We start from the raw sequence: 21,846 nt of genomic DNA on the forward strand, positions 1-21,846 counted from the left end.
GAGTAGTAGTGTCTCGCCCTCTCGGGTCGTTGGCCTGGGGTAGGATAAGACAGGGTTAAAGTAGTGGAATAAGGTGATGGGTTTTAATGAGTGTAGGGTCATTAAATATATATTTGTATGGATTTTTTCACGTTTCCCCTTATACCAATTTGTATAACAGTGTAATGGATTCATACAATAGTTCAGTAGAGGGCGATAATTCAACATATTGGATGCCAACCATCTTTAAACCTCACCGAAGAAGAAGGAGAAGAAGAAGAAGGAGAATGCACCTCTTCTTTTGTGATTGCTGCCCTGCCCACTATTTGACTGGAAGGAGAGCTATTGCACAAATTTGTTTGTGCTGTTTCTTTGATTGTTTTTTTTCCAAATCTTGGGGGACAATTGTTGCTGCAACATGGGTTGGTTTCTGATTCTCATCTGGGTTGTCCAAGGTAGGACCAGCCATTTTGTTTTTGTGACATCCTGCTTTTGAGTGTTTTCCATTTGATATAGGACAGGCAAATCGGTTCTTCATGTTATGTAACGTGTATTATGTTACCTTTGTGTATTTCAGTGGGCAGTGTACCGATCACCAATTTCACAAATGCTACTACTTCAAATGCTACTATCCCTGCCACAGGTAGGCAGGCCTGCATTTGGGACCAGTCATTTTGTTAGGTGATAGGCTGAAAGCTAGGCCTGTTATCTGTTTTCCATGTTTTTATTTAATGTAGGCCAGCTGTACTGCAAAACTGTTATTGTACTGTTCCACTTTGTAATATTTTATTTCTGTGTTTCAGTGGACAATTCTAAAAACCCCATCAACAATTCTACAAATGTGACTTTCTCTGCCACAGGTAGGCCTATACTGTGATTTTCAAGTCAGTCACTTGGGATGATGGGGCCCAAAGAAACAATTCAATCTGTTGTCTTCAAGTTTATGGCTTGTCTATCAATAAACATAATGATATTACAAAATTAGTTTGTTCACAATTCCTTTTAGGTTCTACTGCCTCAATGGGGACACGCCACAGACAAAATGATTGGGTTAAAACGCCTGAAACTAGAGAAGGTAACGCATTCATTAGATGAAGCGCACAATCCTGGACCTCTACCATGAGGTCTGGACTTTAATGGCACTGGAGGTAGTGACTTGTAACTAGTACATGTCAGTGTGGTTTCAGACCCTCTCTCTCTGTTACAGAGGACTTACAGTTTGACCTTGCTATCATGGAGGGAGACATTCTGGTTTCGGTGAGTCTAATATCCTTGCTTTCTGTCCTGTTACTGCATCTTTTAGGCTGATGAATCAGATTGATACCACATTCTGGTATACACAGTCTGAAGCTAATGACTGCAAAATCATTCAAGCCAGATTGTTGAACAGAATTACAATTGAACTTGCTCTACCGGTTGTCCATGGTGTTGGTCCTTCAGATGGTTGAAATTTGAGCCAATATATCCACAGGAAAATATACAATGCATGCATACTAACTGAAGTGCCAGGTGATAGAAATTTCAACTTCAGTACCGCTACTCTAAAAAGTTGTGTTAACAGTACTTTCCTGTGGATATTTTTAACCATCTGAAGGATCAACACCACGGACCACCAGTAGAGTAAGTTTCAATGTCATTTCATTCAACATTCTGTCTTGTAAAGAAACCTTAAACGATTTTGCAGTCATTAGTTTCAGTCTGTGTATACCAGAAGCTGGTACAGTGCCTTCCGAAAGCATCATACCCCTTGACTTATTTCACATTTTGTGACAGTCTGAATTCAAAATGGATAAAATACAAATTCAAACCCATCTACACAAAATACCCCATAATGACAGTGAAAATGTTTTAGAAATGTTTGCTAGTTTATTGAAAATGAAATGCAGAAATATCTCAACTATTCGCATCCCAGAGTGAATACTTTGTAGAAGCACCTTTGGCAGCGATTACAGCTGTGAGTCTCTCTGGGTAAGTCTAAGAGCTTTCCACATCTGGAATGTGTAACTTCTCAAAATTATTCAAGTTGTCAAATTGGTTGTTGATCACTACTAAACAACCATGTTCAGGTCTTGCCGTAGATTTGTCAATACTGTAACTCGGCCACTCGGGAAAATTCTGTCTTCATGGTAAGCAACTCCAGTGCAGATTTGCCCTTGTGTTTTAGGTTATTGTCCTGCAGAAAGGTGAATTATGCTCCCAGTGTCTGGTAGAAAGCAGACTAAACCAGGATTTCCTCTAGGATTTTGCTTGTGCTTAGCTCATTCCGTTTCTTTTTTTATCCTGAAACTCCCCAGTCCACAACGATTACAAGCATACCCATAACATGATGCATCCACCACTATGCTTGAAAATATGAAGTGGACGACAATCTCAATTTAAATCGTAGTGGGCGTTGCCAATGGCACGGTTTTAGTTTATTTTTGGTGAGTTTATTTATTTTTCTTCTAAAGGATCTTAAAATATATATAGTTTACAAAACATTAGGAACACATAATATTGAGTTGCACCCCCCTTTGCCCTCAGAAGCCTCAATTTCAGAGCATGGACAGAGCATGGTGAAATCCCTGAGCGGTTTCCTTCTTTTCTGGCAACTGACTTCGGAAAGACACCTGTATCTTTGTATGGACTGGGTGTATTGAAACACCATCCAAAGTGTAATTATTAACTTCACCACGCTCGAAGGGATATTCAATGTCTGCTTTTTTACCCATCTACCAATAGGTGCCTTATGCAAGTTATTTGAAAACCAATAGGTTGCTGTAGTTAAATCTGTTTGAAATTCACTGCTTGTTCGAGACCTTACAGATAATTGTATGTGTGGGTTACAGAGATGAGGTAGTCATTCAAAATTCATGTTAAACACTATTGCACAGTGAGTCATGCAAATAATAGATTTATTGTGTGACGACAATCTCAATTTAAATCGTAGTGGGTGTTGCCAATGGCACGGTTTTAGTTTATTTTTGGTGATTTTATTTATTTTTCTTCTAAAGGATCTTAAAATATATATAGTTTACAAAACATTAGGAACACCTAATATTGAGTTGCACTCCCCTTTGCCCTCAGAGAAGCCTCAATTTCAGGGCATGGACTCTACAAGGTGTCAAGCATTCCACAGGAATGCTGGCCCCATGATTTCCTCAATGCTTGCCACCATTGTGCCCAGTTGGCTGGTAGTGGATATCTAATCCGAAATAGCTCGTTCCATCTCATCCCACAGATGCTTCATTGGATTGAGATCTGGTGACTGGGCAGGCCACTGCACTAAGCTGAATTCACTGTAATCTTCGCGGAACCATTCCTGGACAATCCTAGCCTTGTGGCATGGGGCATTATCCTGCTGAAAAAATCAATTCACAGATGGATACACTGCTGCCATGAAGAGATGCACCTGATTTTCAATTATGTTCAGACATTCAAATGTTATCATGGGGCCCAACGTGTGCCATGAAGGCACCCCACAGCATCACACCACCACTACCACTCACCAGCCTGCAATGATGACAAATATCATGATGGATGCATGTGGTTTTCTTCATACCCTAGTCCTCCCATCAGCGTGAAATTGCAAAAAAAACGGGATTCATCAGACCAGACGTTTTTCCAATTCTCCTGTGTCCAGTGTTTCATTAGTCCACTGCAACAATTTTTTTTGCTGAAAGAAGTGGAACTCTGTAAGGTTGTCGGCTGCCATTCCCCATTTGTGTCAAGGTTCTACGAGTTGAGCATTTTTTGGGTCTTAGGTCACAAATGTTTTACTGGACTGTCAATTGACTATAACTGTAGCCCGTCTGTTGCTCTGCACAATTCGTGTCACCCATTTTCGACCACTGGATTGCCATTGGCTGGATGTCCTTTGGGTGGTGGACCATTCTTCACACACGGGAAACTGAGTGTGAAATAGCCAGCAACGTTGCAGTTCTTGACACACTCAAACTGGTGAGCCTGGTACCTACCATACCCTGATCAAAGGGCCTTAAATATTTTGTCCTGCCCATTCACCCTCTGAATGGCATATATACATGATCCATGTCGCAAGGCTTAACAATCCTCCTTTAACCGGTCTCTTCATATACACTGATTGAACAGGTGACCTCAATAAGGATCATAGCATTCACCTGGTCAGTCTGTCATGGAAAGTACACTGTATATTGCTCCAATCTTTTTTCTTCTTCTACATACTTAGTCTGGTTTTAGTCATTTAAGTTAATACTGAAATAGTTTTACCATTTTAGAATTTAAAAACATTCATAGGGAAAATGCAGAAATAACAATTTAATTAATCTGAGGCCTATACTCTCTAGCGACAGCTGGATTTAAGACTAGGTGTTTTGTCCTACAGGAAGACCGATTAGCTGTGAAGTCACTTTGGCCTGAGAATGAAGGCGTCACTTCTATCCCCTACAAGATCAACGATTATCTGGGTGAGTGTCGAATACAGTAGGAGAGATGAACACTGTAACACTAGATGTTTTCTAATATAGTGAGAATGATATGCACCGTCTAATGGTAGATTGTCTCTGATCCACACAGTGGACAGAAAGGAAACTATACTAGCAGCGTTCAAGATGATTTCAGACCAGACGTGTATCCTCTTCCACGAATACACCAATGAGATGAACTACATTGAGTTCATCTCTGGGACAGGGTGAGTCCAAAGTGGGCACATGAACACATTCTCTCCTTCCCAGCAGTTTACAGTTAACTCACAACCTCTCCTTCCTTTTCCTGTGTTCAATCCTTTATTTTTCTCTCTTCCTGTCATATCCCCTCTTTCTCCTCCCGCTTCTCTCACCTTTATCTTTCTTCACTTAACTCTAGCTGTGCGTCGTATGTAGGTTTTCAGGGCGGGGCCCAGTCTCTGTACTTCGGTAGAGCCTGTAGCGTGGGGAACCTGTGTCATGAGCTGATGCATGCACTGGGCCTGCACCACGAGCACACACGGCCAGACCGTGACCAATACGTCACCATACAGTGGGACAATGTGGTCCCAGGTAACTCACAACATACTAAACCACCTCACGGGCATTGCATGTGGATCAGGGGCAGGGCTGGTCAATTTGTCCCATGGAAGAGCTGCAGTGTGCAGGCTTTTGTACCAGCCCAACACTAACATACCAGATTCAGCTTTTTGTGGTCTGGAGTGAAGACCGTATAGAATAACTATTGACATTTAGTATTTTATTAGGTACTGCCTAAGCAGCAGCTACTCTTCCTGGGGTCCACACAACATGAAACGCTATATAACATTTAATAGACAGTACAGCACAAGGACAGAACAACATTAGTTTAAAAGAAGTATAGTCTTTCATACATTTATGCCTTAACGTTCCATTTATCATGTACTTATTAAAACGGAAATACTGCAGCCATTCATTTCCCCATCCATTGCAACCCTTTTCTCTACTGTTGAAATGTCTTTGTCTAAGCAGGTCCTGATAGCCTAATATCATAGCAGCCTTGAATCCTGCTATCCTAATCTCACAGCACCAGTTGTGTAAACACCAGAGAGAATCTTACACCAGTAACCATCAGTGTTCTTCAGTTTGAGACCAATACTATGCAGAACTATGGATTTTATACACTCAGTTCCAATTATGTAGAATTTAACTGAATTTGTTAACTCCTGCGAATTTCCCCTGGCGTGACTGCAGCAACCTTGTTCACTAAATTTACCTGACGCGAATAACTCTACATTTTCATCTACAGTTACCACCTGTAATGGGTATCCTGGTGTAAAATATACCTTTTACAGTTGCCACCCGTAATGGGTATCCTGGGATAACATGTAAGCTCGTTTTTGAGGGCAGTTTTGTTACATTACCACCCGCAATGGGTTTAATTAGGTAAGATGAAATATTCATGCCTTGAATCCTGTAGAGTTTCCTCCTGCTAGAGGTTCAACTTAATGGTTTCCATCAACTTGTCTACATTTCTATTTTCATTCCCTTATATCACATTCACACCCAGCAGTGTCCACCAGTCACATCTGCCTCTTGTAACTCTTTAACTCCAGGAAAAGAAGATAACTTTAAGGTGAAGAAAGGAGACACTCAGGACCTTCCCTATGACTACGACTCCATAATGCACTACGGAACGTCAGTCACACTCCTCTCCTCCTTATTCCCACTAAAGTCCTAATTTTACTCACCTTGTTTTTAAACTGCTGGCAATGAGTAAATATTAGTTTTACTGGGCCTGTGTACAGTATCCAGCTCCAGTAACATTTCCCGGTGCGTACCAAATGGTTCCCTATTTAGGTCACTCTTTTACCTGGGGGCTCTGGTCAAACTATGTGCACTATATTGGGAATAGGGTGGCATTGTGACGCAGTCCTTGTGTTAAAGTAGCAAGTCCTCTAATCCCCCATTGTTGGGTTTCTCCTGGCAGATACTACTTCTCATCAAACCGGAACCCCACTATTGGCTCCAAGAAGAGTGGAGTCCAGATTGGACAGAGAAATCACCTGAGCCCCCTGGACATAACACGCCTTAACAAACTCTATCAATGTGGTAAAGACATGCACACACAGAGACAGGAAAAATATCAGAGTTGGGCTGCCTTTTTAAATGCAGTCATTCTCGTGCTGTATTCTAACCATGTTCATGTCCTGTGTTTCACAGAATAACAATGCACAGTTTAGCATTTATTACACCATCGAAGATTTCAACACCGCTGCTGTCGACTGAAGATTCCAACACAAATGGCACTGACATTTTAACTTCTCAACAATGAATAAGTTGAACTAGTCCCTTAAAGCTTTCTGATGTATTATACGTGTGTTCAGCAGCAGGCAGTAGTTTAATTTGTCCTGTGTGCTCATGCTGCCTTGAATTAGGCCTATTCCACTGCACTTGTCTTGGAAATAAATAAAATGACCTAGACTGAAAAGAATCCAGTCAGTGTGATGTTTCTTGCAGTGTTCTATTTCATTCTATAATGGACCTTCTCAGCTATGCTCATCATACATCCCAAGGTGGGATCAGAGATGAAGTCGATCTAGCACAGCAGGAGAGACGACTTAAATTAATGGTGATTAAGGTATAAAACTTGGCTGACTAGTTAGGCAACAAATTATTTAAAAACGATGACTCTGTAACACAGGACTTAGACAGCAGGGATCATAGACTCACCAAAATCAGAATGTCGCCCTCTGGAAGGGTGTACTACGAAACAGGTTTGAGTTGACGAGAACTTTGGTAAACTCTTGAGCTCAATTCAGGATCACCGGTACCATGAACGTGGCCCACCTTTTAGCAAGGAATACTTAACAAATATACATAAAGATGTATACACACACTACCGTTCAAAAGTTTGCGGTCACTTAGAAATATCCTTGTTTTTGACAGCCTTTTTTGTCTATTAAAATTAAGTGATCAGAAATAGTGTAGACAATGTTGTAAATAACTATTGTAGTTGGAAAGGGTAGGTTTTTAGTGGAATATCTACAGTTGAAGTCGGAAGTTTACATACGCCTTAGCCAAATACATTTAAACTCTGTTTTAAACAATTCCTGACATTTAATCCTAGTAAAAATTCCTTGTTTTAGGTTAGTTAGGATCAGTGTGACAGGTTAAAGGAAATACTAATAGCCTGTTATACATTAAAAAGTATTAGTAAATTCATATGTGAGTATCTTAAAACATCTAAGGTTAAGAAGATCATGCATTCAGTATTAGTTGATAGATTGATAACATTTATATAATTGTGTTAAAATCCGTCAAGCATACAAAGGGTACGAATTGTGAGAGGAATGTGTAAACGTTATGTTGATTACTTTATGTTGTCGTGGGTAAAAGTGTTAATCTGTGATCTACTAAATGCTCTTAATCTATGAGCCTGAGATCGATTGCTCTGGTCTCCACTCAAGTTCACGGAGAATTCGCGGTCTTTTTCTCATTGCACTAAAAGTTCTCAATGAGTAAACATTAACCTATCACTCTCGTGATTCTTCCTCTTTTTCAGGTACGTTATTGATGATAAAAAAGAGTAATTTAAATGTAATAACTCGCTAACATGTCAAGAGTGTTTAAGGTTTGTCTTAGTAACATATTGAGGAAGTTAGTTAAGTTTGCAGAGAGAAATATGAGCCCTGCTCGGTTGCAGCGAAGAATAGCTTCGTACTGCTAGGTACTGCTACGTAGCTGCCATTTCATGTCGATTGTGAATGAACATGTGCGTTGTTAATAAGATATTTTGCGGTGTTATTTGTGTAATGGTTTTTCAAACACTTTATTGCCTGTTGATAAATTGAGTTATGGTTTACTGAGTTAAAGCTTTGTGCTTGACAGTTATATTGAAAATAGTATTTGTTTCAGTGATGTACAGTGTATACTGTTGTGACTTGAATAAGCCTTGTACCCTACAAAACTATCTATTTCCTGTAGATCTGTTATTCTGTAAAATGTGTTACTTATGTAAAATGATAGCACTAAAAGTTTTAATGAGTAAACATTCCGTATCACACTCGTGATTCTTTCTCCCCTTTTTCAGGGGTGTAACATCACCACTATAGTTCACATGTTGTTCCAAGATGGCTTAGCAGTTCAGACGTCATTTTTGTCCTCGTACTGTCTTGTCCTGTATATATATATTTACACCTTCTTCGCATATCTTTTATATTTTTTTATTATCCAAGAACTCAACTACAAAAGCTTTCCTGCAACCCGCCTCACCAATTACAACAAAAAAAAGTATTATTTACCTCAAATCTGAAAATCCACAGTGGAAGCTAACCAGGGGCTAATCAGAAGTTAGCCAGAAAGCTAACTAGAAGTTAGCCGAAAGCTAGCCGAAAGCTAATCTGAAGCTGCCCAGAAGTTAGCCGGCTTGCTGGCTAGCGTTGGTGTTTCAGCTGCCCACGTTTTGTGGTCATCAGCTATTCCTTTAGCTCGATAATCTACCGGCACTTTTGTGCAACGCGACTCGGACCGGAGCATACCGGGCCTTTTTTTTCTCTCAGTTTCCCCGGATTTCAGCCGCAGGCTCTGGACATTTGCACCTTGATTTCGCAGCTAGCTAGCTGCAAACCGTGTGACTATTGGCTTACGTCGATCCCGGAGCAAACTTAAATTATTCCGGAGCTAGCCAGCTGAGGAGTTCCATCAGCCATTCCTGGGCTACAGTTACCTATCCGGACCCGGGGTTTTTTTTGCTGCAGATACGGAGCCCCACCGGGCCTTCACGATTGACTGCCGACGTTATCTGCCCGAGGGAGTTATCCAACTGGCACCTCCGTCGCGACGTTACCTGAACGCTCATCTGGGGCCCGCTAATCGTTAGCTGTCTTATCGGCTGCTATCTTAATAAGTATATCGGACATTTTTTTTTTTTTCTTGGGTCACTATATCTATTTTGCCAATTGGATTGATCCCCTCTACAAGACACGGATCCCCACTAATCTACCGACGGAAACGCACAAGGTGTCTAAAAATAGACCTCCATCCTATGCTATCTTGCTACCGATAGCCATCTACCCGGCCAGCTGTCTGGATCACCGTGACCCCAACCAACCTCTACTCACTGGACCCTTATTGATCACTCGATTAAGCATGCCTCTCCTTAATGTAAATATGCCTTGTCCATTGCTGTTCTGGTTAGTGTTTATTGGCTTATTTCACTGTAGGGCCTCTAGCCCTGCTCACTATACCATATCCAACCTTTCAGTTCCACCACCCACATATGCGATGACATCACCAGGTTTCAATGATGTTTCTAGAGACAATATCTCTCTCATCATCACTCAATACCTAGGTTTACCTCCACTGTATTCACATCCTACCATACCTTTGTCTGTACATTATTCCTTGAAGCTATTTTATCGCCCCCAGAAACGTCCTTTTACTCTCTGTTCTAGACGTTCTAGACAACCAATTCTCATAGCTTTTAGCCGTACCCTTATCCTACTCCTCCTCTGTTCCTCTGGTGATGTAGAGGTGAATCCAGGCCCTGCAGTACCTAGCTCCACTCCTATTCCCCAGGCGCTCTCTTTTGATGACTTCTGTAACCGTAATAGCCTTGGTTTCATGCATGTTAACATTAGAAGCCTCCTCCCTAAGTTTGTTTTGTTCACTGCTTTAGCTCACTCTGATGTTTTAGCCGTGTCTGAATCCTGGCTTAGAAAGACCACCAAAAATTCTGACATTTTCATCCCCAACTACAAGATTTTCAGACAAGATAGAACGGCCAAAGGGGGCGGTGTTGCAATCTACTGCAAAGATTGCCTGCAGAGTTCTGTTTTACTATCCAGGTCTGTTCCCAAACAATTTGAACTTCTACTTTTAAAAATCCACCTCTCTAAAAACAAGTCTCTCACCGTTGCCGCCTGCTATAGACCACCCTCTGCCCCCAGCTGTGCTCTGGACACCATATGTGAACTGATTGCCCCTCATCTATCTTCAGAGCTCGTGCTGCTAGGCGACCTAAATTGGAACATGCTTAACACCCCAGCCATCCTACAATCTAAGCTTGATGCCCTCAATCTCACACAAATTATCAATGAACCTCCCAGGTACCACCCCAATTCCGTAAACACGGGCACCCTCATAGATATCATCCTAACCAACTTGCCCTCCAAATACACCTCTGCTGTTTTCAACCAAGATCTCAGCGATCACTGCCTCATTGCCTGCATCCGTAATGGGTCAGCGGTCAAACGACCTCCACTCATCACTGTCAAACGCTCCCTGAAACACTTCAGCGAGCAGGCCTTTCTGATCGACCTGGCCGAGGTATCCTGGAAGGATATTGATCTCATCCCGTCAGTAGAGGATGCCTGGATATTTTTTTTAAATGCCTTCCTCAGCATCTTGAATAAGCATGCCCCATTCAAGAAATTTAGAACCAGGAACAGATATAGCCCTTGGTTCTCTCCTGACCTGACTGCCCTTAACCAACAGAAAAACATCCTATGGCGTTCTGCATTAGCATCGAACAGCCCCCGTGATATGCAACTTTTCAGGGAAGCTAGAAACCAATATACACAGGCAGTTAGAAAAGCCAAGGCTAGCTTTTTCAAGCAGAAATTTGCTTCCTGCAACACAAATTCAAAAAAGTTCTGGGACACTGTAAAGTCCATGGAGAATAAGAACACCTCCTCCCAGCTTCCAACTGCACTGAAGATAGGAAACACTGTCACCACCGACAAATCCACTATAATTGAGAATTTCAATAAGCATTTTTCTACGGCTGGCCATGCTTTCCACCTGGCTACCCCTACCCCGGTCAACAGCACTGCCCTCCCCTCTGCTACTCGCCCAAGCCTTCCCCATTTCTCTTTCTCCCAAATACAGTCAGCTGATGTTCTGAAAGAGCTGCAAAATCTGGACCCTTACAAATCAGCCGGGCTAGATAATCTGGACCCTTTCTTTCTAAAACTATCTGCTGAAATTGTTGCCACCCCTATTACTAGCCTTTTCAACCTCTCTTTCGTGTCGTCTGAGATTCCCAAAGATTGGAAAGCAGCTGCGGTTATCCCCCTCTTCAAAGGGGGGGACACTCTTGACCCTAACAGCTACAGACCTATATCTATCCTACCCTGCCTTTCTAAGGTCTTCGAAAGCCAAGTCAACAAACAGATTACCGACCATTTCGAATCCCACCATACCTTCTCCACTATGCAGTCTGGTTTCAGAGCTGGTCATGGGTGCACCTCAGCCACGCTCAAGGTCATAAACGATATCTTAACCGCCATCGATAGGAAACAATACTGTGCAGCCGTATTCATTGACCTGGCCAAGGCTTTTGACTCTGTCAATCACCACATCCTCATCGGCAGACTCGACAGCCTTGGTTTCTCTAATGATTGCCTCGCCTGGTTCACCAACTACTTCTCTGATCGAGTTCAGTGTGTCAAATCGGAGGGTCTGTTGTCCGGGCCTCTGGCAGTCTCTATGGGGGTGCCACAGGGTTCAATTCTTGGACCGACTCTCTTCTCTGTATACATCAATGATATCGCTCTTGCTGCTGGTGATTCTCTGATCCATCTCTACGCAGACGACACTATTCTGTATACTTCTGGCCCTTCTTTTGACACTGTGTTAACAACCCTCCAGGCGAGCTTCAATGCCATACAACTCTCCTTCCGTGGCCTCCATTTGCTCTTAAATACAAGTAAAACTAAATGCATGCTCTTCAACCGATCGCTGCCTGCACCTGCCCGCCTGTCCAACATCACTACTCTGGACGGCTCTGACTTAGAATATGTGGACAACTACAAATACCAAGGTGTCTGGTTAGACTGTAAACTCTCCTTCCAGACTCACATGAAACATCTCCAATCCAAAGTTAAATCTAGAATTGGCTTCCTATTCCGCAACAAAGCATCCTTCACTCATGCTGCCAAACATACCCTTGTAAAACTGACCATCCTACCAATCCTCGACTTCGGTGATGTCATTTACAAAATAGCCTCCAAAACCCTACTCAATAAATTGGATGCAGTCTATCACAGTGCCATCCGTTTTGTCACCAAAGCCCCATATACTACCCACCACTGCGACCTGTACACTCTCGTTGGCTGGCCCTCGCTTCATACTCGTCGTCAAACCCACTGGCTCCAGGTCATCTACAAGACCCTGCTAGGTAAAGTCCCCCCTTATCTCAGCTCGCTGGTCACCATAGCAGCACCTACCTGTAGCACGCGCTCCAGCAGGTATATCTCTCTGGTCACCCCCAAAACCAATTCTTCCTTTGGCCGCCTCTCCTTCCAGTTCTCTGCTGCCAATGACTGGAACGAACTACAAAAATCTCTGAAACTGGAAACACTTATCTCCCTCACTAGCTTTAAGCACCAGCTGTCAGAGCAGCTCATAGATTACTGCACCTGTACATAGCCCATCTATAATTTAGCCCAAACAACTACCTCTTTACCAACTGTATTTATTTATTTATTTATTTTGCTCCTTTGCACCCCATTATTTCTATCTCTACTTTTTTCTATCTCTACTATCTCTACTTTTTTTTTATTTTTTAACTTGCTATATTGTATTTACTTCGCCACCATGGCCTTTTTATATTTGTATTTATTTATGTATATATTTTGTTTGCCTTCACCTCCCTTATCTCACCTCACTTGCTCATATTGTATATAGACTTATTTTTCACTGTATTATTGACTGTATGTTTGTTTTACTCCATGTGTAACTATGTGTTGTTGTATGTGTCGAACTGCTTTGCTTTATCTTGGCCAGGTCGCAATTGTAAATGAGAACGTGTTCTCAATTTGCCTACCTGGTTAAATAAAGGTGAAATAAATAAAAATTCTTAAACTGTCAGAATAATCAAGATTTATTTCAGTTATATTTCTTTCACGTTCCCAGTGGGTCAGAAGTTTATATACACTCAATTAGTATTTGGTAGCATTGCCTTGGAATTGTTTAACTTGGGTCAAACATTTCGGGTAGCCTTCCACAAGTTTCTCACAATAAGTTGGGTGAATTTTGTTCCATTCCTCCTGACAGAACTGTTGTAACTGAGTCAGGTTTGTAGGCCTACTTGCTCGCACATGCTTTCTCAGTTCTGCCCACAGATTTTCTATAGGATTGAAGTCAGGGCTTTGTGATGGCCAGTCCAATACCTTGACTTTGTCATTAAGCCATTTTGCAACAACTTTGGAAGTATGCTTGGGGTCATTGTCCATTTGGAAGACCCATTTGCGACCAAGTTTTAACATCCTGACTGATGTCTTGATGTTTCTTCAATATATCCACATACTTTTCCTTACTCATGCAGCCATCTAATTTGTGAAGTTCACAAGTCTCTCCTGCAGCAAAGCACCCCCACAACATGATGCTGCAACCCCCGTGCTGCACGGTTGGGATGGTGTTCTTTGGCTTGCAAGCCTCCCCCTTTTTCCTCCAAACAGTTTAATTTTTATTTCATCAGAGCAGAAGACAATTCTTTAAAAAGTACAGTCTTTGACCCCATGTGCAATTGCAGTCTGGCTTTTTTATGGCGGTTTTGGAGCAGTGGCTTCTTCCTTGCTGAGCGGCCTTTCAGGTTATGTTGATATAGGACTCGTTTTACTGTGGATACAGATACTTTGTAAATGTTTCCTCCAGCATTTTCCCATTGTCCTTTGCTGCTGTTCTGTGATTGATTTGCACACCAACGTACACTTATCTCTAGGAGACAGAACACTTCTCCTTCTTGAGCAGTATTTTATGTTTATCCAAGGAAGGAGTACCAGAGGAAGGAGTGCCTCCTACTGGCCCTCCAACACCACTTCCAGCAGCATCTGGTCTCCCATCCAGGGACTGACCAGGACCAACCCTGCTGAGCTTCAGAAGCAAGCCAGCAGTGGTGTGCAGGGTGGTATGCTGCTGGCTGTAAGTAGGCCTTGGTATGAAGGCTGTGTGGTCCCATGGTGTTTGTACTTGCATACTATTGCTTGTACAGATGAACGTGGTACCTTCAGGCATTTGGAAATTGCTCCCAAGGATGAACCAGACTTGTGGAGGCCTACAATTTCTTTTCTGAGGTCTTGGCTGATTTATTTTGATTTTCCCATGATGTCAAGCCAAGAAGCACTGAGTTTGAAGGTAGGCCTTGAAATATATCCACAGGTACACCTCCAATTGACTTAAAGTATGTCAATTAGCCTATCAGAAGCTTCTAAAGCCATGACATTATTTTTTGGAATTTTACAAGCTGTTTAAAGGCACAGTCAACTTAGTGTATGTAAACTTCTGAACCACTGGAATTGTGATACAGTGAATTATAAGTGAAATCATTGTAAACAATTGTTGGAAAAATTACTTGTGTCATGCACACAGTAGATGTCCTAACCGACGTGCCAAAACTATAGTTTGTTAACAAGAGATTTGTGGAGTGGTTGAAAAACAAGTTTAATTGACTCCAACCTAAGTGTATATAAACTTCCGACTTCAACTGTACATAGTTGTACAGAGGCCCATTATCAGCAACCATAACTCCTGCTTTCCAATGGCACGTTGTTAGCTAATCCAAATGTATCATTTTAAAAGGCAAATTGATCATTAGAAAACTCTTTTGCAATTACGTTAGCACAGCTGAAAACTGTTCTGATTTAAAAAAGCAATAAAACTGGCCTTTAGACTAGTTGGGTATCTGGAGCTTCAGCATTTGTGGGTTCGATTACAGGCTCAAAATGGCCAGAAACAAAGAACTTTATTCAGAAACTCATCAGCCTATTCTTGTTATAAGAAATTACGGCTATTCCGTGCGAGAAATTGCTAAGAAACTGAAGATCTCGTACAACGCTGTGTACTACTCCACAGAACAGTGCAAACTGGCAATAACCAGAATAGAAAGAGTGGGAGGCCCCGGTGCACAACTGAGCAAGATTACATTAGAGTGTCTAGTTTTAGAAATAGATGCCTCAACTGGCAGCTTCATTAAATAGTACCTGCAAAACACCAGTCTCGACGTCAACAGTGAAGAGGTGACTCCGGGATGCTGGCATTCCAGGCAGAGTTGCAAAAAAAAAAGCCATATCTGAATGGCCAATAAAAAGATTAAGATGGTCAAAAGAACACAGACACTTGGCAAAAGAACACTGACACTGGACAGAGGAACTCTGCCTAGGTCAGAATATTCACACCAATGTTACCAAGTTTGCACCAATCATACTACTACTGCACTGATCACAATCAAACAGAAAAGGCTGATGCTTGCAATTCATTTTTATTGTAAAGTTGCATGATATAAAGCAGGAAGAATTAACATCCAAAAGCCCATTTAGGGCCATGTCAAACTGCCTATCATAGACCCTCTCCCTCTTCCTCCATGGTGTCCTCCAGGAGCTCATGAAAGCAATGCTGTCAATCCACATGGAAGCAGAACATAGAGTGCTCCTGTAAAACAATTATATCCCGTCAGGAATGAATCAAACAGTCATTGAACGAATGAGATTCACAGTAATACATTTGTCTGAGAATTTTCAATCATGAACCCCAGTTCTGGAGCCCCTATCCTCTCATCACAAGCCCAAGCACTTACCTCATCTGCTCTTCTGTGTTTTCCTCTTCCTGCCTCCCTCCCTTTCATCCTTTCCTATTGATGCTTCAACAGATAAAGTGACCTCATATGCCACAATCTGTTTCAGGAAAAAACCATCCGAAAGCCCAATCACATGAGGTGAATAATCACATGAGATCAGGAATTGTAGTGTTTGAGTTGAAAGACATTGCATAAATGCACGTCTATCAACACTAATACAGTTGTCTACAGAGAACAGGCGTTGATAGTAAACACTTACCTAATGTAGTCATCCAGCTGTGCTCCTCCTCCAACCCTCCCATCCTTTCCAATTGATGCTTCAACAGATCTGTTTCTTTGGCTGCTCTTTTCATCTATCTCAGACTTGGAACAGGCTTGGAAAGAGGACAAAAGGAAACCAAAGCAACTTTTAAAGAGAAGTAGAAGAGGCAGACTTCAGTTATTTTTGACATGTCTGTTGGCTCTTTTTCCTGTGCTCTTGGTCTTCTCCTTTTCTGCTCATCCTTAGTTATTTAGATAGTTATTTTGGCCATATGTCCATCGGAATTCTAGTTCAATCTCCTCTCTTTTACTCTTATAAAATGTTTTCACCTCTTTTTTCTGGGTCTCTGTTTATCTTGCCTCCCCCCTTGTGTTTTCCATTACTTTCTTTTGATCCACTCAGCTCTTTACTGCTAATCTCATTTACCTTTTATCCCATGGTCCTTCCTGATTCTGTCCATCAGAACTTGAATTCTGTATCTTCTACTGACCTCCTGATAAACCACTGGTCTCCCTTCCTCCTCTCATGTTTCCTCCTCTTCACCCTCATGCCTGGCTTCCTTATAATATTTTCCTCCTTTTGCTTATTTTCTCATTTTCTTTGTTAGTATTTTCTTTTGTCATCTACTCAAAAGTTGTCAATGCCTCGTCCGCCGCTTTCTTCTGCTTCTTCCTTGTTCTCCTCTTCGCAGACTGTGCGTGAGCGGTCTCTGGACGCTGCTCCCTCTCTTCCCTCCGCACAGAGGCGTCAGATGTAGACGCTGTGACCTCGTATGCCACCACCTGTTTTGCTTTCTGTGTCTGCCCTTTTTTCTGACACAGCGCACGTCTCTTTTCTCTTTCAATCTGTGCATTCCTCTCTTCTCTCTCATACAGTTTCTCCATCTCCATCTTGAACCTTGCCTCGTGATCTTTTATTCTTTGAAGCTCTGCTCTCTTCTTATCCTCGTCCCGTATCCTTGTCTGCCTTTTCTGTTCCTCCTTCTCTTGTTCCTGCTGTATCTTCAATCTCCTTTTCTGTTCCTCTTTCCTCCTCTTCTCTTCTTTCTCTCGTGCCTTTTGCTGCATCTCCAACACCTTCATTCTCTCCTTTTCCCTGTTCCTCTCCTCCACCATCCTCTGTTTCTCAATCTTTTTCAACATCTCTGCCCTCTTTTTCTCCATCTTTTTCTCTTCCTCTGCCCTCTTTTTCTCTTCTTTTGCACGGGCCTTCTGTTGCATCTCCTGCTTCTTTCTTTCTTTTTCCTCTCTTTTTTTCTCTTGCTCTTGTCTCTTTTTCTCATGTTCGATCTTTAGTTTCATCTCTGCCTTCTCCCTTTTCCTCTGCTCCTCTAACTTGTTTTTTTCCATATTTTCTGTCCTTTTCCTTTCCTCCTCATTCAATTTCTTCAATTTCTTCTGTCTCTTTTCCCACTTTTTGAGCTCTTCGTCCCTGGCATTTTCCTTCCTCCTTTCAATCTTCATCATCTCTTCATTTCTCTTAGCCTCGTCCTTGAAATATTTGATCCTGTCTGCGTAGCTCATGGCATTAAGTTCTTCTTTCCCTCGGCTTGCCATCATAGACAATGCATTGGCGGTTGCATATCTCCCTTCCATTTTACCACTATCAATCTCCTTCCTGTCCCTCTCACCATAAGGTTCCCTGTGTAGACATCTCTGCTGTTGTCCACTCATGCTCTCCTCACTTTCACTACTCCCCTCCTGACTTGTGACCTCACTCACACTCTGAGACACATCATCCTCAGACGAGCACGAGGGAGTCACAGCCTTCTCAGTGATGATGCGGAGCGCCTTGATGTAGTCAGCTTCTGTGTTCACCCTGTGAGCGAGCGGGCACAGCTCCTCGTAAATAGACATCCATGTGAGTGACTCCTCACAAACGTCGTCAGGCAGGTATAGATCAGATGATTGCCTCTTGAGCACATTCACAACGTCTGCCAGGTCCTGCTGGGTTTCCCCCTGAGTGTCCTCTCGGGCGGCCACTGGCGTGGCGTCTGGGCTGGCCGGGCGCTCGGGGGCTCTGGCAAGGGTATTGGAGTGTTTTACTGCAGAGGAGCAGGAGGCCTCAGTGTCATCGTTCTTGTCATCGTTGTTTACCCCTTTATTCAGAATCTCTTCCTTTCTCTTTTGGGCCATCCTCTCTTTCAGCTGTGCTTTATACATATTCGCAATTTCTGCGCCTCTCCGTTGAACTTCCTCAGACAATTCCTCAGACGATGTTATTTCTGGCCTATAGACCTCTTCCTTGACCTTTTCCTGGCCAGTCAATGAGAATCTGGGGTGGACATGCGGATGGGTCTGTCTCATCCGGGCAGGAGGGCCGGAAGCCAGGGGGTGGGATGGGACAGCAAATCGGTGTGAAGCGTGTGGGTGTGACTTCTTGGACTGAGAATGAGGCCATTTATCAGGGGAGGTGCAGCTCTGTGTGTCCAGAGGGGGAAAGATTGAGTGTTTCTTAGATGGGTCCTTCTGGGTGCCGGCAGCATGCTGGTCAGGCTCCGATTGGCTGTTGGCGAGGTACCTATGGAGGTTGTACCAGGGGAAAGCTGGCAGTGTCGGGGAGACGGGACAAAGAATGGAGGAGGTGGAGCGCTGCTTGATCACCCCTTTATCCACCCCAATCTGTATGATGACAGACACATTTGTATTACTTAATAGCTTGATGGTCATTGATATTACTATCTAAAAACATTTACATGTGTATGGGTAATAAATATCATAGAGAAAACATGTTTTATTACTGTATATTAGCCTATTAGGAAAATGAACTTTTGGAATCATTCCAATTCAGAAATTCTTCCATTCTTTTTCAACTTTATTCTAAGAATGCAGACCTTCCTGAGAATACTACCATTGCAGAATGCAGACCTTCTTAAGAATACTACCAGTGCAGAACGCAGGCCTTCCTCAGAATACTACCAGTGCAGAATGTAGACCTTCTTAAGAATACTACCATTGCAGAATGCAGACCTTCTTAATAATACTAGCCAGTGCAGAATGCAGACCTTCCTGAGAATACTACCAGTGCAGAATGTAGACCTTCTTAAGAATACTACCAGTGCAGAATGCAGACCTTCTTAAGAATACTACCAGTGCAGAATGCAGACCTTCCTGAGAATACTACCAGTGCAGAATGCAGACCTTCCTCTGAATACTTCCAGTGTTCCGTTTTTTTCTTGCCTTCTTATTTCACTATTCTATCTATTTAGATCTCATTTCTGTGTATCAGGATTGGGAACATCTAAAGCAACTACAGTATATATACTTATATGAAAGTCTGATTAAAGAAAACTTCTCTTGTTACCTCCTCCAAGAGTTGGTGCAGCCTAAATATTTCTCCATACAGCGCCTTAATCTCCCTCATGTTTCCTCGCTCAGTTCTCCATGTCTGTCTAGCCAATCTCCAATGGGCGAGGTCAAGGTCATGGATATCCTCCCGCATGCCTAGTTCAACCTGGGTTCCCTTCTCATTTAGTCTCTTCTTTTTCCTCTTCTTCTGGGTTGAATCGGTGTTCTCCTTGCCCTGCCTACACACCTTTAGGGCAGTAGGGATTTTGAGAATAGAACATGGTATATTTTATTTTACTCATTGGATTATTATGTGCCTTCCATTGTATTTCATTGATATACAATATCAATAAGGTATAATGTTGACACTAGATCAAGCCGTAGTTAGTACAAAGTTTACACTGATTGGCCATACATGATTAGTCTGGACCACTTTAGTGGGTCGTAGATTTAGCCTGCAGATGGGCCTTACATTAAGGCTGGGGAGTTGTGAGGAGTTGTGAGGCTGGTGTGTTCTGGGCCTGTGGAGTTCAGTAGTTTCTGTGCAGAAATCGTCCTGTGCAGTCCGCTTTGCCCATGGCTAGAAATGAAAATGATGACAAACATGCAGTCAGTAATGAGGTTATCGTGATACAAGTTTGTTATTTTCAATCCTAGAAAAGCTCATAGGCCTATATGTCAAAGTGATGATTTTAAATCACTGGAGTTTTGACTATGAGGGTGGTGAGAGAAAAGAGATTCTAACCATTCTTATGATGAGCCTTGGGAAGGAGAACTTTCCCATAGTTCCTTCAATTACAGTTATCCTGAAAAAGATACAATATGGCTTCAAAATATTATTATTTAAATCATCTAAATTAAATTGTGTCACAAAGTAGGCCTTTTCACACTAAATCACAAGTGGTCACAACTACTTACCACCAATCACTTCAAAAATAACCATCCAAAATATAGAAATGATTTTGACCCTGAATTGAACTTGTAAGTGTTGCTGTAATGTGACAGTAACGCTATGTCAAACCATTTAGGCTGTCATCATATCAGAATACAATCATTAATGACATCACAATTGTGATGTAATGTGGTGCCATGGGAGACCACACCCACCCTGACAGACAGCAAACACCAGAGCCACATAGGCCTGTTAACCAATTTATCCATTTCTATGTTTGAAATACAGTATATTTTGTACTAGTCAGCTCATAAACATAGTAAAAACCACACTGTAGCAATGTGTATCACTTCACAGCTACTGTCCATGATGCATCATGAGTGGTTGTCCTCTGATGGGACCCTATTCCCTACATAGTGTACTACTTTTGACCATGGCCGATAATGTACTTTATAGGGTTGATTTGGGATGCACATAGGACTATGTAAAGAGTACCTTTGTTCGTCCTCACAATCAATTTTGCGTTGACATTAAATCATTTTTGCTAAGTGAAATTTATGGGACAACAAGAAAGAAATGTATTCATAATAAAAACTGTACATCATTTTTTATGTTTTTGCAGAGGAGGTCTTAGTCGCACAATTACACATCAGTTTAGTGCAGTACTTCTCAAGTGAATGATAGCAAACACTTCATTGAAGAATCCCGTCCATAGTTCCTACCCCTACTGTGAACCAATCACTGATGAAGGGGTGTAGACTTCGACTACCAAACTCTGACTTGCCTCAACAAAAAAATTGGTGCACGCGAACAGCTGAAAAAAACCTACCGAACACCAAAATGAACAAAAACTTCACAAAATGTATAAGCTTAAACTGTTTCGACTGGGAAGCATGTGACAGCCTTTTAGGAAGGTGGACGAGCAAAATCCACCATCGTAGTACGGATGAAGCCTGAGCTGGAATGTGAAGCTAACTGAAGCTGGCTAGATTTAATAGACCCTGAGTAGATCTAGCTTGCTTCTTGGTATACCACTCTGGGAACACCCTGGACTTACGACATGGGCTCTATGCTACATTATGGACAGTACTGTTCACTACTCTATACTATGGATGCACATGACCACTGTCTATACTGCACTATACATGAACACTAACACTGTCTACACGGTTTCCCACAGCAGATATTTATTTTCTGTCATTGGGGAGTCCACCATCATAGCCAAGATCCACAACAAGATATCAGAGATGGGCCAGAGAACACATAGGACTGAACTGAACGTCGCCAAACCCACTGGTTCCAGGTCATCTACAAGACCCTGCTAGGTAAAGTCCCCCCTTATCTCAGCTCGCTGGTCACCATAGCAGCACCTACCCGTAGCACGCGCTCCAGCAGGTATATCTCTCTAGTCACCCCCAAAACCAATTCTTCCTTTGGACGCCTCTCCT

General features: G+C 42.3%; 2 protein-coding genes across 3 annotated transcripts; one reads left to right on the plus strand and one right to left on the minus strand.

The window, feature by feature from the left end:
* Window positions 1-248: 248 nt before the first annotated feature.
* Window positions 249-6,861, plus strand: LOC129836012 (astacin-like metalloprotease toxin 5). Of its 2 annotated transcripts, XM_055901728.1 has the most exons (11): window positions 251-434; window positions 557-622; window positions 783-839; window positions 986-1,054; window positions 1,187-1,236; window positions 4,322-4,403; window positions 4,513-4,627; window positions 4,801-4,973; window positions 5,996-6,077; window positions 6,370-6,491; window positions 6,603-6,861. In XM_055901728.1, exons 1-11 carry the CDS (start codon window positions 398-400, stop codon window positions 6,605-6,607), a joined length of 858 nt encoding a protein of 285 aa, XP_055757703.1. In that variant the 5' UTR covers window positions 251-397; the 3' UTR covers window positions 6,608-6,861. The 2 variants fall into 2 exon arrangements, with proteins under 2 accessions (XP_055757704.1, XP_055757703.1); XM_055901729.1 differs by lacking the exons at window positions 5,996-6,077; window positions 6,603-6,861 and having other exon boundaries at window positions 249-434.
* An 8,774-nt stretch (window positions 6,862-15,635) lies between these two features.
* Window positions 15,636-20,501, minus strand: LOC129836058 (golgin subfamily A member 6-like protein 24). The gene is made up of 6 exons (XM_055901809.1): window positions 20,252-20,501; window positions 19,979-20,086; window positions 19,523-19,753; window positions 16,217-18,840; window positions 15,958-16,054; window positions 15,636-15,812 (listed from the first exon to the last, which is right to left on the minus strand). The coding sequence occupies exons 1-4, from the start codon at window positions 20,288-20,290 to the stop codon at window positions 16,843-16,845; spliced, it is 2,376 nt and encodes a 791-aa protein (XP_055757784.1). The 5' UTR covers window positions 20,291-20,501; the 3' UTR covers window positions 15,636-15,812; window positions 15,958-16,054; window positions 16,217-16,842.
* Between the last annotated feature and the right edge of the window lie 1,345 nt (window positions 20,502-21,846).

Source organism: Salvelinus fontinalis, chromosome 37, assembly GCF_029448725.1.
Source record: "Salvelinus fontinalis isolate EN_2023a chromosome 37, ASM2944872v1, whole genome shotgun sequence".
Taxonomy (NCBI): domain Eukaryota; kingdom Metazoa; phylum Chordata; class Actinopteri; order Salmoniformes; family Salmonidae; genus Salvelinus; species Salvelinus fontinalis.

What these genes read in the sequence shown, in the direction of transcription:
- LOC129836058 (XM_055901809.1), bottom strand. Translation starts at nt 20,290, where the DNA reads ATGGGAAAGTTCTCCTTCCCAAGGCTCATCATAAGAATG. An exon ending in CAAGGCTCATCATAAGAATG is followed by an intron (nt 20,087 to 20,251) that starts GTTAGAATCTCT and finishes TTTCATTTCTAG; the next exon opens with CCATGGGCAAAGCGGACTGC. An exon ending in CACAACTCCCCAGCCTTAAT is followed by an intron (nt 19,754 to 19,978) that starts GTAAGGCCCATC and finishes ACTGCCCTAAAG; the next exon opens with GTGTGTAGGCAGGGCAAGGA.
- LOC129836012 (XM_055901728.1), top strand. Translation starts at nt 398, where the DNA reads ATGGGTTGGTTTCTGATTCTCATCTGGGTTGTCCAAG. An exon ending in GTGGGACAATGTGGTCCCAG is followed by an intron (nt 4,974 to 5,995) that starts GTAACTCACAAC and finishes CTTTAACTCCAG; the next exon opens with GAAAAGAAGATAACTTTAAG. An exon ending in TCCATAATGCACTACGGAAC is followed by an intron (nt 6,078 to 6,369) that starts GTCAGTCACACT and finishes TTCTCCTGGCAG; the next exon opens with ATACTACTTCTCATCAAACC.